The 17,825-nt window shown below is 52.4% G+C and overlaps 1 protein-coding gene across 3 annotated transcripts in view; it reads left to right on the top strand.

Annotated features, from left to right (window-relative positions):
• The window catches only part of UBR2 (ubiquitin protein ligase E3 component n-recognin 2), a 1,393,714-nt gene that overhangs the window by 1,351,976 nt on the left and 23,913 nt on the right, over positions 1 to 17,825 (top strand). For all 3 annotated transcript variants that reach the window (XM_085612829.1, XM_085612828.1, XM_085612830.1), the window contains one exon: positions 16,541 to 16,711. In XM_085612829.1, coding sequence (XP_085468955.1) covers positions 16,541 to 16,711 — 171 coding nt within the window. The remainder of the gene's footprint in view (positions 1 to 16,540; positions 16,712 to 17,825) is intronic.

Genomic DNA, 17,825 nt, shown 5'->3' with positions numbered 1-17,825 from the left:
CTCGCCTGGCCCCTGTGGAGGGTTCTCGGACCCGCGGCTTCCCTCGCCGACTTCGATCTTCTCCCAGGTCGCAAGAGCGCCACTCACCTCTTGGTAAGTGACGCAGTTTGTCCCCAAGGGTCGGGGGTGTGGGCTCTCCGCGGGTGGTGCGGCCCTGCCTGTCGTCCCCTTATCTGCTGTTTCCTGGCATGGGGGCGACCAGAGTCCAGATTGAGACATATGCGGCGGCTTTGTAGGCCTCGCTGGCTTCTCCTCCTCCTCATCCTTCCCCTCCTGGGACGTCAGCGGATCCCTTGCAGTGTGCGGCGGCATCGCCGGCGGCTCCGGCGCCGACTGGTTCGGATCCAGGCTCAGAGGATGTGGTGCCGTTGGGGTGCAGCCCTTTGGGGGTCCGTCCCTCGGACCACGGCGCCTCTGCTTCGCCGCAAACTCCCGCGGGAGTCCCTGTGGTGTAGCGGGAGGTCGTCGGGGCTCGGGTCGCCCTCCCGAGCCCCTCTCGGTCCTCGGAACAGGCGGCGGCCTTGTCCGAGGCCGAGGTGATGCCGCTACGGCGCCGACTGCTGCTGGCCCTGGCGGCGCCACAGGGGTCGGCAGAGGGCCCATCTCACCCTGTCACGAGCCGCGGCTGGCGGGGGACTCCTCGTCCCTCTCCAGGCCCTTCTCGTCCCTCCACGCAGGCGGCTGCCTTGTTAGAGGTCAGGTCGGCGCTGCCCCTTCACCACCCCGGCTCCTCTCTCCTGCGCTGTGTCGGAGGTCGCCCCGGCGTCTCCGGCGCTGGTCGACGACTGTGTCCTGCCTCAGGTTGCGGACTCCTACGGCGCCGGGCCGACGTCGGGTCGTTGACTCCTCTTCGGACGCCTCCTCTTCTCTTGAGGTTCGGCGGTTGCTGGTGTCATCCTCACTGGAGACGGGCTGCCATGTCGTGGCTTTTTCCCTGACGTCGTCTAAAGGCGGCTCCTTGCCGTCTCCACGACCGTGGTCTTCGCTGGAGGAGCTGCAGGTCCCCCACTCCTCGGTCCATCTTCCTTCCTTCTGGCCTTGGCCCTTCCTCCCTCCGGTTGGCTTGGGTGATGGCTGCCTTAGCTTGCAGCTGTCACCTAACGAGGAGCTGCATTCCCCTCCGCGGGGCCCTATGGAGGCGGGTGCGGCTTTCGCCCTCACTTTTTCCACGGCTGTGGGAATTTTGCGCATGGGTGATTGAGCTACCCATTTCCCCGCAGATCTTCTTCTGGAGGTTCTCCATCAGGGCTCTGATGGTAGGGAACTGTTGCTTCCCTTTGAAGGTTCACTCCACTCTTCTCTCTTGGGGACTTGGGGCCGACCTGCCACGGGGGACCCGGTGCCCCAGCACCTTCTGCACCGCCACCATCTGGCACCGCGTGATCCGGTGTGCCTTTCTCTTCACCCCTTGACCAGAGGCCCCCTTTTGCAGTCTGCCTTTCCTGCTTTGCCGCTGCTGTTGTCTCCCCTGTCACGGGAGGCCCGCTGGCTGGACTCTTGGGGGCGCAATATGTTTGCCTCAACCAGTGTGACTCTGCGAAACCTTAACACACTATGTGTTTTGGCTAGGGCCACTTCTTGCTTATGGGACTCGGTGGAGTCCCTTATGTCTGCTGCTTCTCAGGAGGGTGCCTGTGTGGATTTGAGACACCATGTCTTGGATGGTCGTGAGCTGGCACCACTTATCCTTCGCTCCGCTCTGGACATCTCGGAGGTGCTGGGTCGTGCCATGGCTTCTTCAGTTGCCTTTCATCGCCAAGCCTGGCTTCGGGACAGTGTGTTCCCCGAGAATGTTCAAGAACGGCTGGTGGACCTTCCCTTCGATGGTGCTCTTTTGTTCCATGCCCCTGCGGACTCAGCCATCCAGAGGTTCTTGGCGGGGCTTCATCCTCCTCCTCCTTCTCATCCTCAATGACCTGCGTGTTGATCTGGTTCTTGGAGCTGTTCGTCCGTTGGGGCGGGTCCTCTTTGCTGAGGCTGTGGTTCTGTGGGCTCCTGGCCAGCCCTTTTTGACTGTGTTTTTCGTTTGGGTTTTTTACACCATGCTGGGCCTGAGATTGGGCTTTCTGCGTTTCCCCTCTGGCTGCTTGATAGGCCTCCTGCGGGGATTTTTGCCACAGGTCTTTTTTGTTGTCCTCTGCTGCGGAAGTTCCCTCCTAAGGGGTTCCATGTCTTGGGATGTGACATGCACTATGTGGGGCAGGGATGGCTGTTATATAGCCCTAGTATGTGCTGGGAAGTTGTGGTCGCCTGCGGGCTTCTGCTCTTCGTGGTGTTATGGTATGTTGCGGATGCAACCTTCTTCTTTGCCTTTTTGCTTTGAGTGTTTCGTTCTGTGGTGTCCCTTACGTCTGGCGGAGCTTGCCAGTGCCGCCCTCTTGTTTTTTCTGCACCGTTGTGCCTTCTTGGGGCTTTAGTGTTACTGTCATCCTGCCTTCACCGCTGCTTCCAGTGGGCCTTGCACTCGGTTCTACCTCTTCTCCCTGTGGGGGGGATGTTCCCTGACTTCTGGACCCTCTTACGGCGCAGTTTGTCTCTGCGGGGCGTTGGCCGATTCTTCCTGGTTAACCTTGAGTTCCCCTTTTCGGCTTCTGCCTGCTTCTTGCTGCCGGCGCCATCCTGTCTGGGATTGCCTTTGCTCTGCCTCTTCTCCTTGGAGTCTCTAGGTTGCTCTTCTCCTTCGGTGCTCCTTTCCTTGCCTTGGGCGGAGGTTTTGTTGCCTCACGTGGGCGTGGGGTGTTTGGCCTCTTTGCGCCTTGCCTTGTTTCCTCTGCTGAGTGAGGACAGGCTATCTTTTTCTTCTCTTCTTTTCCCGCACCCCCCTTGGGGTTGGTGGCCTCCTGCTGGCGGGGGTTTCCCTTTGCCTGGGGGACGGGGCTCCTCATCCTGTTTTTGGACTCTGCCCCCGTGCGGCCCTCTGTTGTGCCCAGGTGGGTGGGGTCCTCTCGCAGACCCTCCTTCCCCTTGGGTATGGCTAGGGTATCTATTCTACGTTAAGGAATCTGCGGCTAGTAGTCTCTATCAGATGAACGAGTTACCTTCGGTAATGGTGTATCTGGTAGAGATGATTCTAGCCGCAGATTCCTTCACGGCCCGCCCTTCCTCCCCGTTCTGCGAGGGCTTGTGATTTGGTCTTTTGTACTCGCTTCCCTGTGGGTGGCTGTGTCTTCTATGAGTACATTCTTTCCCTCTTTCTGTCAGGCTGTCCCTTTTTCCTCCCCGTTGTCACATGGGAGGATAGGTTTGTTGGTACTTCTGGCTCTTTGCGATCCTTTAGGTTGGGTCTTTTGGTTGTGCCTCTGCCCTTGTTCCTGATGGGGGTTGTCACACTCTGTGATGGGGATGTCTTGGAGTTTTGTCGTTCCCTGTGTGTCCCCGACTGGTTCACCTTCCTTTTCTTAGGTTGGGGTTGTAGTTCTGTTGCATGTTATCGTAACATTTTTACATATGTCCCTTGTCTCTGGGGGGGGCTGTCTCTGTACTGGCAGGGTTGCTGCTCTGTTCTTTATTCTTTCCCTGCCTTTCGGCACTTCTCTTTATGGTGTTGTTCCACACCATTCCTTTTTCTGCTCTTTCGCACACTGTTCCTATACTCTCACAGTTTTGTCTGCTGGCTCCGCGTTGTGGCACGGAAAAGTTCTCCGAAGAAAACGGACGTCGGCGGGGTGGGACTTATGTGACCTTGCTGACGTCACGTACGCAGACGATGCCTGGGCGGAGACACGTGAGGCCGTCCCCCCGGCGCGCAGGGATACTGGGCAAAAAGGTTTTCCGGGTTCAGTCTCACGCCTGGGGATAATTCTACGTGAAGGAATCTGCGGCTAGAATCGTCTCTACCAGATGCACCGTTACCGAAGGTAAGTAACTCATACGTTGTTCCTAGAACCAAGGAGGACTTGTACAGGTAGGTAAAATGTACTTTCAGTTGTAAACCTTTACACAGGAATGCAATTGGGAATGGATTTGCAATTGTTACAGGTTGGTATGGTTTCAAGCAATTTAAATTACACAGTAATTACTTTTATATTACGTTTTCATTACTTTCAGATTACATTGAATACATGTGGTGTTATGCCTAGATAACTCACCGACGGATCTCACAATAGAAGGTAACTAAGACTTTTATTGGTTTAAGGTATAGTTACTTTTTCCTCCATACAAAACAGCAGCAAAAACTCATAACATGGGTTCCTATGGGAGAAAAAATGTTTTTCACTTTTACAGGTAAGTACTGGACTTACGAGTGGGAGTTTTGGGGGTTAGGGCCAAGGTTCCCCAATGTCTAGGTGTGAGAAATTGGCCTGATATATGATGTCACTAGTTCTAGTGTACACCTTGTATCAGTCCAAACAACCCTTATGGTGATTGTTTGTAAAGTCAACCTTATAGACCAGCTATCCTAGTGGTAGCATGGACAAGAGCAGTCTTAGGCTAAACTCTGTATGTCATGTGAAGCCAGCTGATATACCATTTGCAATCCCTTGAATACCAAATGAAAGGACACCACAACAGATATTATAAAAATAGAATGTATTTATTCTAGTCAAAATACCCTCAGCACTCTTTATGAGATTCGAGGTAAGTACAACACAATCTTATTTAAGCATACATAAGTCACACAGGTAAGTAATACAGTTAGGCCCTAGGGGCCACGCAAACCATATACTAAGTAAGTGGTATAAGAACCAGTGTCACGAACACAGGTTAGGCCTAGGCCTAGGGAATCGCTGGGGCTACACTATCCTATCAGTTGCTAGGCAGTGGGAGGCCCACGGTTTTCAGGTGCAGAGTGGAAACACTCACGCGTAATGCGTTAAAGTCGATAGAAATAGTATTTAGAAATTAAGAGTTTTAGGACACTTCGGAAGGAACTAGGAGTTAGAGATTTGGAAACTAGACACTTGGATAGTCAATACCCTTGTGAGCACCGGAGTACTCAAGTTACCTAGCCCACGGGCTGCGGGTGAATAGGTGTGAACTTGCGTCGGGTTTCGTCGTCGACTCCTATGGATGCCTGAAGAAAGTTGCTGACAGGCAGTCAGTGAAGAGTGTCCGGTGGATTCCAAGGATGGAATCAGGAAGGAGGATACCTGCAAGCTGAGGGGACAGAGAGTCTAGGTCACCAGCCAGGAGCCGGGAAGGAACCAGGAAGGAACCAGGCGATGTCGTGAAGATGCAGGTGAAGAGGTGAAGCTTGTCGCAGCAGCCACGGGTACCAGGAGGCGTCGAAGACGACCAGAACCAGGATTCGAGCTGTCCCACGAAGGCTCTTGCTGTCGGCGGCGTCGATGTCGAGTTGGGACACAACAAGCCTTGGCAAGCGCAACCCACGCAGAATGAAGGATTCGCTTCTGTTGCAGACCAGGAAGGTCTGGGATGCTTCTCTTTTGCAGGGAAGCAAGGGCCAGTCTGGGGGAGCCAAACCAGCGGTGGAAAGTTACAGGTTCGTCGTCGCAGAGGTCACTAGCCAACAGGCAAGCAACCGGACAGACGCGTCGAGCAGGAAAATGCAGAAGGGCCCCACGCAGAACTCGTGGAGTGTGGAGGGCTGATCTTCGGTGCAGATGGTGCTCGGGGTTGGGGCTTCTCAATCCCCATAGCACAACTTCGAGGATGCCTCAGAAGCTGCGCTGGAAGCAAGTAGCCAATTTTCCCAGGTAGCCGGTCCCACGTCTCTCGTCCCCTCCACGGATCTCAGCTTTGCTGTGGATGTGGATCTGGGTCGGAGAAGTCTGGAAGTCAAGGCGCTGGTCGGGCTCTGCAGTCGGTTCCTCGTAGAACGTTGAACAAAGCAAACGGCAGGTCGCTTGATGGTGCCTGTTTGCACAGGGTGGTCACTCCTTGGCCACAAGGGAGATTCTTCAGTCTTCTTCCGTAGTCGAATGTCTAAGGTCCAGAGTTTCTGTTCAAGATTCAGTTATCTGGATAATCCAAAGTCCTAGGGACTCAGCTCCCACTCTTATACTAATCTGGGGGGCTGGGTTACCTGCTAGGTCCCTCCTATGGGTGGGACCAGGGAGGGGGGTGGTTACACCCCCTTCCCTTTGTCCAGTTGCGCGCCAGGACTGGGGCTGGAGTGCCCCAGCACCGGTTTGAACTGGACTATGCATGGGACACCTTGTGTGCCCCAGGCAGTGTCTCGTTTCATTCATCCCTCCCTGCCCCAATACACTAAGGCCTGTCTAGGGTGGTGCTAGCACCTCCCAAGGCAGGAAACCTATTGTCCAAGCCTCCCTCGCTGGAAGGACTCCCAGCAGCAGGAGGTCAGACTCGTGTCTGTGGCAGCAGCGTCCATTTTGTGACGCTGGGGCTCTGGTTAACTTTAACCGGGTAGTAGGTCTTCAACATGTCTTCTCCCTCTAGAAGGGAGGAATACTATCCTCACCGCCAGAAATGGTGTGGGGGTAGTATTCCAAAGTGTTAGACACCTTACACGACATGTTTTGATAAAGCCAAACCATAGTTACCATAACCGCGAGGATTATAAGGCACTTTAAGAGTATATGGTAGGCGATATCATAAAACAGCTATAAGGACATGGTTGCGAAAGCTGCAGACAGGCTCAGCTCATGCTAGAGCACCATCTCACATGTTACCAAGCACTCTGCCTTCAGGATTGTTAAGGCCTGCCATAGGAGTGACTGATAGGTTACCCATGTATCTATATATAAGGTAGGTATAGGAATACTACACCTAAGCAAGGGGTGATTACACAACCTTGCCCCAGCTGAGTGATCAGCCAGTTGTGTCATAATGGAAGGCCAGACAGGGGTGGCATAATACATGCTGCAGCCCCTGGTAGGTCTAGGGTACACCTATGCCCTGGGTACCTTAGGTACACTGTACAGGGTCCAAAAAGGTGATCCTTACCAAATGGGTTATGTACCTAAAGTACATAGTGAATTTAGAGAGAGAACAGCTGGGCTGTGGGTCTGATTAGCAGGCCCACAGCCACATCTAAGTCGAAAACCAGTGAAGCAAAAGCAAAAAGTGGGGGTGAACATAGAAAGCAGACCCTACTCTCCTACACTAGGTATGTACTCCAATTGCACTACCAGCGGCACTGTGGCAGCTGGATGCACAGTGAAGGGGCCCGATGTTAGCCAATGGAACTAAAAGTGCCTTCGGTCAGGGACTGCTTATGAGCAGGCCACTAGGCTGTGGGAGCAAAGCTCTTGGGGTTAAGGTCAGAACTGCAGGAGCCAACAATCCACACAGGAGCTGCACCACCAGTGGCACTGGGGTGACCAGGTGTAACGTGCCAAGAAGACGTTGGGACCCTTTGATTTCCAATGGAGACCTTCTGGTTTGACAAAGTTGAGGCAGGCTCAGGCAGGGAGACTTCCTGAAGGTGACCACTGGCAGGATAGCCAAGTTGGATTCTTGGGGGATGCCTAGACACCCTCGGTTGGGCCACCCATGGCCCTGGGGCGTCGGGTGCAGGGCATCAGGTTTCTTTACCAGCTCCGGTCGCTGTCGGGGGGACCCTTCAGGCTGAGGTTGCAGGCGTCTCGAAGCTTGAGGGAGATCTCCTCGTGATGTTGGGCCACTCGAACACTGGTCGTGGGCATTGGGGGCAGAGTAGTGCAGATTCGCGGAGCCGTCTCGTTCTGGAATCTGTGGGTAAGTCTTGGCTTGAGCAAATCTGGTGTTCATGGGAGACAGTCGGTTAGATGAGTGCAGGGCAGGTCCTCCGGGCTCTGGGGGTTTCTGGCTGCTGGACTCGCTGGAGTTCTTGTAGTAGGCGGTTTAAAGGCAGGACAGGCCGGTAGGGCTGGGGCCAAAGCAGTAGGTGTCCTCTTCTCCCAGGGTCAGCGCGGCTTTTCAGTCCATATTCTTTCTTCCTCGAATCTGAGGAGGCAATGTTCAGGGTCGCAGCTAAATACTAAATTTAGGGCGTTAAAGGGGTGTGCAGGTCGGGACTAGTGGGTCCCTTCCTTGGGGTGGGTACACCCCTTATTATGACATCCTCCTGTGGGAGGGGGGGGCATGAGCCGCTCCCTAATTGTTTGAGTCCCCTCATCTTAAAGATGGAAGTGTGCTTCACCTTGCCTCCCCCACCTGAGGGTTGGAGTTGGCAAAGGTGGGCACACCTCTCCTCCTAGATTGGTTTTCCTCTCGATTCTCCTGTCCAAAGCGGGGCAGAACCGGTGGGACCCAGTGTGTGAGTGTTAAGGTACAGGGCCTCTAAGGGAGGCTTAATAGGTGCTGCAGCCCATAGAGGCCTTCCCTTGTCATAGTGCCCTTGGTACCCATGGTACCTTTTACAAGGGGGGCATACCTGTGGCCAAAGATGTGCTAATTGTGGTTACAAAGGTACAGTCTTGGGAAAGAACACAGACCCTGGGACCCTCATTGGTAGAGACCCCGGGCACATCAGGCCAGGTTGCATCAGATATCAGGCACAAAGTGGGGGGTAACCATGCAAGAAAATGCACTTTCCTACAAGTACCCACCAGAAAGATGGATAGCAAAGGTAAGAACTTTTGCTTTCAAGGTCCTGCCATAATAACAACAGTCACACATTTTTGCAAAGTACTCTATATCTTGGTGTGAGGACAGATTCCACAAGACCAGTGTAACTGGAGGCTTGTTTGGGCAATAAGAAAAGCAGGGGGGTCTTTGCGTGTGATGGGGGTACCTGTCTATCATACCTTTTGCAAGGTTGTATGATAGAGGCACGCAAGTCTCAACCATGTGTGCCTCTACCACGCAACCGAACCGCGAATGTGACTTAACCACGCATTCCTTTACCAAGCATGCCTTTGCCATGCAATTTCATGGTAAAAGCATGAATGGTAAGGGTGTATGAGTAGCTAAGTTCGGCACTTCTCCGACCCCCCGGCCTAAGCCCTAAATTACAAACCCCCTCATTGAAAAAGGACAGTGTGGCAGACCATGGTTAGGCACTTCAATTTCAAAGTTACTTCACAAGTCCTATTTGAAAGCAAGGACGGTGCACCAAGAAGCAAAATTCCGAGAACTTCCAATTTTATCAAAATTAAGTCCTTTATTCTTTTTTTTAAAACATCTAAAAGGGCTCAGCCAACGCGTTTCATTCCAACAGAACTTCATCAGGGCTCAATGTTCTCTTTGTAAATTCAAATCACAGATAAATGAAGTGCGTATAGAGATTTCCAAAGTGTTTTCCATTCTCAGTCCTAAAATTCCTATTGTTTTTGTCTCAACGCCTTGTACAAGGTTGTGAGAACCCCGCTCCCAATCAACTACGCCCTCAACTGTGATTCTCATGTCAATCATTAACCTTCGCAATCTAATCAACACTCTCTTTTCTCAGGAGCCAAGATGCAAAATAGAAGTTTTAAATGTCAGAGACAAGCACTTCTATCAGACATGGTTAGCACTCATCGTGCTGCTCTCCGTTAGCTCATCGCTCCCTCGTTCTTCCTGACTCTCGATCCCTAAATTACAAACCCCCTACCTGCCACCCTGCCCTAAGCCCTAAATCACAAACCCCCTAGCTGCCCCCCCTGCTCTGAGCCATAAATTACAAACACCCCACCTGCCCCCGCCCTAAATTACCACCCCCACCTAGCCCCCCTGCCCTAATCCCTAAATTACAACCCCCTCCACCTTCCCCCCACACTAAACCCTAAATTATAAACCCCCTACCTGTAGCCCCACCCAGAGCCCTACATTACAAAGCATCTACCTGCCCTGAGCCCTAAAAACAGACCATTCCTTAAATATTCCCACCAAACCCAGCCCTTAAAGCTACAACAAACCCCCCCTTCCTCCTGCCCTGAGCCCGAACAACTCGCCCCCTTCCTTAAAAGTACCTTGACCCCCTCCCGAGCCCTAAAAACTTGCCACTGATTCCCCCACTCCCTCTGAAAGCCATCCCCCAACCCGGCCCCCGCCTCATTTACCTATCTCTGTGTGCTTCCTGTTCCGACGCTCCTGTTCCTGTTTCGAGTCCCCACCCATCCCGCACACTAGAGCGCATTTGCCTTAACCACGCATATGCGTGGTTTAGACAAATGCATTGTTCAGGCAAGCGTAGTTATGCTTGTGGGCTTCCGGAATGCATGGATCTGGCCGCAAAGTTCCGGGTGTTTCCCTTTATGCAGTAAGAGCACTGGGAGAAGGGTAGTTCTGATGGATACATCTGCCAGTGGATTCATCACCTTGTGAATATCCCCTGCGCCAGCATTCCACGGAACTTTTCTTTCCCAGCACTCCACGTCGACGTGGGCGACCTCACAATGCATCGGCTCCGCACGCGACGTCACCGTAGCCATAAGAAGCCCACGTCGGCGTGATGACTTCAGTTCCCTTTTTTCCGCGCCGTCGACGCGCAACGGTTTTTTTCCAGTGCTCTCTAGCTACTTTGTAGTTTAGCTGTGTTACTGTGTAAAATTCAGTATGTCTTCGACAAGGAAGTCGGGCTTTAAGCCCTGTAGGGAATGTGGAGGCCTGATGTCCATGACGGATCCGCATCAGGACTGTTTATGGTGCCTTTCTTCAGACCACGATATGGAAGAATGCGAGTGCTGTAGGAGCATGATTCCTAAAGCACTGAAGGAGAGGAAGACTAAGCTCTTCATGAAGAAGATCGGTGAGGAGAAGAGAGGGAGAAAAAAAGAGAATTCGAGGCGGGAGTCATCAACGTCTAAGTCGAAGAAACACCACAAGAAGAGGAAAGCATTCTTCTCGGCGTCGGTCCTCGAAGTCCAGGAAGTCGAGGTCGGCTTCGCCCCGTCGACGTCGGAGAAAGGACTTGTCACCTTCTCCTTCTCCTTCTCAGTCTCCGAAGTCTCCCTCGCCGAAGCGGGCTCCAGCTCGTTCCCTGACGCCGTCACCGGCTCCGTCTAAGGCTTCGACTCCGGGTCGAGTGGAGTCTGATGTTGCTTTGGATGAGCAAGAACAGGAAGAGGCTGCTCCGGTGCCGGATGACTCTGCGGCTCCGGTGGATGATACTGCGGAGCCGACGCCGGTGACACCACAAAGGGATACAGGGTCGGTCCCTTATCCCCAATTCCCGGCTCCAGGTACAGATTCCTCAAACTTTCTGAATGCCATGTATGGTATTTTTAATAGGGCTGCCTTCCCATCCGGAGCACCAACTGGTCCCGTGGGTCCGATGGCGTATACGCTAGGGGTGCCGCAGCATTATGCTCAGGCCCCCTTTCTGCCCTTTATGCCGATGGCGCCTTCCTGGCAGTTTCCGGCGCCGTCTGGGGATCCGACACGACCTCGGATGGACCATCAGTCTTCGGAACCTTCCTCGACGCCGAGGCTGACTCCATCGGCACCGCGTCTGGCGCCGCCGACTCCACCTATGGCGCCTCCGACTCCGGTACCTCTGGCTCCACCGACGCCGGCTCCCCGGATCCGGTCGAGACGGGAGGCCCAAAGGGTATTGGAGGAATGGAGATATCGAGCAGAGGTGGAAGAAGGTGAAGTCGACTCTTCTTCGGATGAGTTTGAAGGAATAGAAGAAGCTAGTGGTTTGGATACCACCCCAGAGTGGGAGCATACTTCTGCAAGATCTTCTCCTCCACAGGAATTGGCACCTTACCATGTGGTGATTAAGAAAGCCGCAGAATTGTTAGATCTGCAGCTACCCTCTGTGGAGTACAAGTCTAACCTGCTTACGGAGGTGTTGCACTCTCCGACGTCAGCTTCGGAGCCTTTGTTGCCTTTCAATGAGGCCATCTTGGAACCGGTGTTGGAGGTGTGGAGGAAACCTCTTTCATCTCCGGCGGTTTGCAGACAGGTGGCAAGAAGGTACAGAGTTGCACCAGGAGATCCGGATTTTTTGTCCACGCATCCATCTCCGGAGCGCCTAGTTGTGCAGGCTTCATGTTCAAAACATGCTTCGGGTGCTTTCACTCAGTCTCCGGCTGATAGGGAATCAAAGAAAATTGATCAGGCGGCCAAGAAGTCCTTCTTCTCAGGAAGTATGGCACTGAAATCATCTAATGCCACATGCTTGCTGGGGCGTTATGTTCATGCCTTGATGGACTCTATTAAATCTTTGGCCCCTAAGTTGTCTGAGGGGGATAAGTCGTCCTTCTTCGAAGTTGTTGCGGACACTCAGGCGGCTGCCAGGCAGGTGATCCAGTCTGGGCTGGATACGGTGGACTCGGTGGCGAGAATTATGGGGTCGTCTATAGCTGCAAGGAGGCAGGCTTGGCTCCGTTCCTCTGGATTCTCAGCAGATGTTCAGGCCACGTTGGTTGATCTGCCATTCGATGGACAGAAACTGTTTGGGGAAAAGGCAGACTCTGCCCTTCAACGATTTAAGGACAGCAGATTGACGGTAAAGTCCTTGGGTCTGCAGGCCCCTGCTAGGGGTACAGCTTTTCAAAAGTCTAGGGGATTCGGAAGAACATCCTTTCGCTCCTTCCGACAGCCCCAACAGCAGCAGCAACAACAGCAGCAAAATCCCCTCTATAGGTCCTATAGAGGGAAGCAAAGGGGTCGGAGAGGTTCTGGACGCAACCCCTCTTCTTCCTCCTCCTCCTCTGCTCCAAATGAGGCTTTAGGGAAGCATCCCTAGATCCCCCATCCCGGATCATGTAAGACCTGTGGGGGGTCCGGTGTCCTACTTTCTACGGGGTTGGAAATCTGTTACAACCGACCTTTGGGTTTTGAACCTCGTAGAGACTGGGTACGCCCTTCCCTTTCGGGAGTTTCCTCCCCCTTACCCTCCTTGCCATGCCTTGCTATTGTTCGGAAGACCATCTGCTTCTCCTGCAGAAAGAAGTTCTAGCCTTGCTTCAGAAGGGTGCAATAGAGGTGGTTCCGGAGCAGGAAAGGGGTCAGGGATGCTACTCCCGGTATTTTCTGATTCCCAAAAAGGACGGCAGATTGCGTCCAATTCTGGTCCTCAGAATCTTGAATTTTTACCTGAGACAGGAGAAATTCAAGATGCTGACCCTTGCGCAGGTTCTTCAAGCGTTGCAGCAAGGAGACTGGATGGTGTCGCTCGACTTGCAGGACGCGTACTTCCATGTCCCAATCCTGAAGTCGCACAGGAAGTATCTCCGTTTTATGGTTGGGTCGCAACACTACCAGTTTGCGGTCCTCCCGTTTGGTCTTACTACCGCACCTCGAGTCTTCACAAAGGTGATGGCAGTGGTGGCTGCTCATCTCAGGAGGTCGGCGATCCCGGTTTTCCCTTACCTGGACGACTGGCTTCTGAAGGCAGAGTCCCCAGAGATAGTGCAGCGTCATCTGCAGGTGACATCTCAGCTGTTATTCGACTTGGGTTTTTCGATCAATGTGCCCAAATCTCACCTGGTGCCCTCTCAACGCAACCTGTTTATAGGGGCAGTACTGGATACTACTGAGTGTCGAGCATTCCCTCCTCCTCAAAGGATTCTCGACATTCAGGAGATGGTCCCTTTATTCCACAGTGGAGCGGTTGTTCCAGTTCTGAAGGTCCTTCGCCTGCTCGGTCTGTTTGCCTCCTGCATTCTGTTGGTCAACCACGCGCGCTGGCACATGAGGGCGCTCCAGTGGTGTCTCCGCTAGCAGTGGTATCAGCACAACGGGGATCTCAGGGAGTCAATCAAGATCTCCAGAGAAGCTGCAGCGGATCTGTCTTGGTGGAGCGTAAAAGGCAATCTGTCACAAGGAAAGCCCTTCCATCTACCTCCATCGGGGGCCACAGTGATATCGGATGCATCCACTTTAGGGTGGGGTGCGCATCTGGGGGATCTGGAGATCAAAGGACTTTGGTCTCCAGAGGAAAGATTGCTTCACATCAACCTTCTGGAATTGCGGGCGATTCGTTTGGCGCTCAAGGCCTTCCTCCCTTCCCTTCGCGGTCAGTCGATTCAAGTCCTGACAGACAACACGACCGCGATGTGGTATGTCAACAAGCAGGGAGGAGTGGGGTCTCTTTGTCTCTTTGTCTATGCAGAGAGGCCTTACGTCTATGGTCCTGGGTTCAGGACCATCGGATTTGTCTGATGGCAAATCATCTGGCCGGGGTGTTGAACGTGCGTGCGGACAGTCTCAGTCGGCAGTTCTCCGCCGTCCACGAGTGGAGGCTCCATCCGGAGGTGGTTCTTTACGTCTTTCGGACGTGGGGGTCTCCTTGGGTGGACCTGTTTGCCACTTTCGAGAACGCGCACTGCCCGTCATTCTGCAGTCTCCAGTATCCGATGCAGGGGGCGTTGGGGGACGCGTTTCAGTTGAATTGGGGCTCACAACTCCTTAACGCGTTTCATCCCATGCCCTTGATTCCTCGGGTTCTGAGGAAGATTCGCCAAGACCGGGCCCAAGTTATTTTGGTCGCCCCGGATTGGCCAAGAAGGGTGTGGTACACAGATCTTCTCCACCTCTCCTCGTGCCCTCCGTTCCGTCTCCCTCTGAGGGCAGACCTCCTCTCGCAGTCGGAGGGGCAGGTTCTACACCCCCACCTCCAGAGCTTACACCTTCATGCCTGGAGATTGAACGGGGCAACCTGAGTTCTTTCTCTCTCCCACCTGATGTGGTGGACGTTATTTTATCGGCCAGGCGACACTCCACCAAGTCCATTTACTCTTACAGGTGGTCTAAATTTGTAAAATGGTGTGGAGAGAGGTCCATTGACCCTTTAAAAGCCCATCTTTCTAATGTGCTCCAGTTTGCTCTTTCCTTGGCTCAGCAGGGCTGTGCTGTGGCCACGGTCAAGGGCTATCTTTCGGCCTTATCGGCTTTTCTATGCCTTCCAGATCAACCGTCGCTATTTAAATCTCCGGTTGTTCTGAGGTTCATCAAGGGCCTTACAAACATGTTTCCTCCCACTCCTTTTGTAATGCCACAGTGGGACCTTAATCTTGTTTTAACCTTTCTGATGGGGTCCCCATTTGAGCCTCTACATAGCTGTCCTTTGAGGCTGTTGTCCTTTAAGGTGGTTTTTCTTTTAGCCATAACCTCGGCAAGGAGGGTGAGTGAGCTTCAAGCTCTTAGTTCTAAACCCCCGTTTTTAACCTTGCATGCTGAAAGGATGGTTCTCAGGACCAGGGCTGCTTTCCTGCCAAAAGTTGTCACTCCGTTTCATTTGGGGCAGTCCATTACTCTCCCTGTTTTCTATCCTCCTCCTCATCCTTCCAAAGAGGAGGAAAGGCTTCATCGCCTGGACCCAAAGAGAGCTGTAAGCTTTTACTTGGACAGAACGAAGGACTTTCGTCTGGACGATCAGCTCTTTGTGGGTTATGTTGGACATTCCAAAGGAAGAGCGGTGCACAAGCGCACGTTGTCGAGATGGATTATCCTTGCCATCAACATCTGCTACGCCCTGGCTGGTAAGACCCCTCCTGAGGGCATTAGAGCTCATTCAACTAGAGCTAAGTCATCTACATCTGCTTTGGCCCGGGGTGTTCCTGTGGCAGACATTTGTAAAGCCGCGACTTGGGCCTCCCTCCATACCTTCGCAAAGCATTATTGCTTGGACTCAGAGATGAGGAGGGAGGGCCACTTCGCGCGCTCTGTCTTGCAACACTTTCTGGTTTAGGAAGGTGGACACCCTCCTCCGGGGGTGGGGACTGCTGTGGGAATCTATTCACAAGGTGAGGAATCCACTGGCAGATGTATCCATCAGAAGAACAAGTTACTTACCTTCGGTAATGCTTTTTCTGGTGGATACAGTATCTGCCTGTGGATTCCTCACTGACCCACCCGCCTCCCCGTTGTCCACTTTTGAAAGAGGTCTTGTGGGAATGTTTTGATATTTTCTTGTGCATTTGTAGGCAATGCTGGTTTGTTTAGCATTCCTTTTATTTGTATGCTGTGTATATATGTTGGTATACTGTATACTGTGTATACTTGGAATTGTCGTTGGTTCACCTGTTCGCTTCGAAGGCACGGAAAAAATGGGTGGAACTGACGTCATCACGCCGACGTGGGCTTCTTATGGCTCCGGTGACGTCGTACGGAGTCGCGTGCGGAGCCGATGCATTGTGACGTCGCCCACGTCAACGTGGAGTGCTGGGAAAGAAAAGTTCCATGGAATGCTGGCGCAGGGGATATTCACAAGGTGAGGAATCCACAGGCAGATACTGTATCCACCAGAAAAAGCGTTACCGAAGGTAAGTAACTTGTTCTTCTGTTGTACTGGGATGAAATTAACAGTCGAGATGCCCAGTAGTACCATTCAAAGAAGTGAATGGCAAGGTTCTATCACAGTACAGAAGGGGTTTTAGGGTTGATTCTTTGGGCCTCGCAGGCCTAAATGACATTCAAGAGAACATGGTTAACAGATAATGTTTTCTTTCATGAAGGCTTTATTTACTATTTCCTTATTGGGGACCTTATTTGACATTTCTTGTGTTTCTTTAAAAGTATAAAAATGTGACCCTGTCTCTAATCTTTTTGTCAACAACATGAGAAATAGTTGTAATGTATCATATTGTTTTGCAGTTTATGCAATATATTCACCTCCTACTCTTGCTTCTCTGAATTCATTTTCTTAATTTTACAGTTATGTTTCATGTAGTTCTATTATTATTCAATGTCATTCTTTGCCTTTGAATGGTGACTGTTAATAAACAGAGACTAACTTTTACTTTGGTCTCGGCCAAAGGTGTCCGAAATCAGGTGGTGATAAAGGTCGGGCACCAACATTGTGCCTTGTTTGCGGAACCATGCTGTGCTCACAGAGTTATTGCTGCCAGACTGAGGTGGATGGAGATGATGTTGGTGCGTGTACTGCACATACATACACTTGTGGATCCGGTGTCGGCATCTTTCTCAGGTTAGGACGTTGCTTGGTTGGAAATGTTTATGATTTTTTTACTATATCAGTGAAGCTATTTTAGAACCACTATTTTGTTAAAAAATTATACATTTTAAACTGTGCTTATGATTTTGTGTCTGTATGTCTGATAGTGACTTCTAGCTGCAGATTTATTACCTTAGAATTTCCCCCCAACCCCCCCCCCCCCCCGTCACTTTTTGAGTGACTTTTTTTTTTAGACATTGTCTCCTGGTGTGGCAGCCGATGTCTATGAGGGAGGTTGGTTTGAAGTCCATTGGGTCCTGCCACTGGAAAATGTCGGTGACTGACCCACACCTCGTCTGCCTCTGTTGTCTCAAATGCGACCCCAATGCCAAGACCTGAGCCATTTGTTGCACCATGCACCCCAAGGCCTGGTAGGAGCAGTCCTTCAAGCTCCTTGCCACTCGACGTGCAAGACTGCAACGTTCTTGATCTCGGTAGAGAAGAAGGACCCAGGATCTAGAGCCATCGATCTTCGTCGAAGTGGTCTGGACGTTCAGTTAAGTCCCACAAAAAGAAGAAAAAGAAGTAGTTAAAGAGGTCTTTGATTTGGCTAGACCTGTCGAAGTCATCCAATGAGACAAGGGAAAATCGGCATTCAAGGCATGGGTCCACCGTTGAGCCTTCGCCTGGGCCATGCCCGCGCTTCTCCAATTTTCTTGGAGTCAGAGCAACCCTTGTCCAACTCCATGACTTTTATGAGGCCATGCACCTCATATTTGGGCTGCCCGTCCCCGTTGATGCACCTTCAGTACTTGCAAGGTCAGGAGGAGCCCCTGCTAGCTTTTCACCTGCAGGTTTGCCCCTGGAGCCAGTCAGGCCCATTGGATCCATGGACAGATCCAGACTAACACGGATCCAGACAGCTCGACCTTCTTCTGTGCCGGTCCCACTGCCGGCACCGCCCCCCTTTCTTATGCTCCACTATGACACAGAGCTGGTTGGGCATCTTCCGATGCCGGCGCCGACTGGAAGCATTCTATCCAGGCCAGAGCCTGAGCACCGTTCCAATGGGCTAGGACTTGTGGAAGAGTGGGAGGGGCAGCTGGACCCTTATGAATACCAGCGCCGAGACCACAATGAGGACAAC

This window comes from Triturus cristatus, chromosome 6 (genome assembly GCF_964204655.1).
Source record: "Triturus cristatus chromosome 6, aTriCri1.1, whole genome shotgun sequence".
Classification (NCBI taxonomy): domain Eukaryota; kingdom Metazoa; phylum Chordata; class Amphibia; order Caudata; family Salamandridae; genus Triturus; species Triturus cristatus.
The sequence above is the reverse complement of the archived record's forward strand: the minus strand, read 5'-3'. Positions and strand labels throughout refer to the sequence as shown.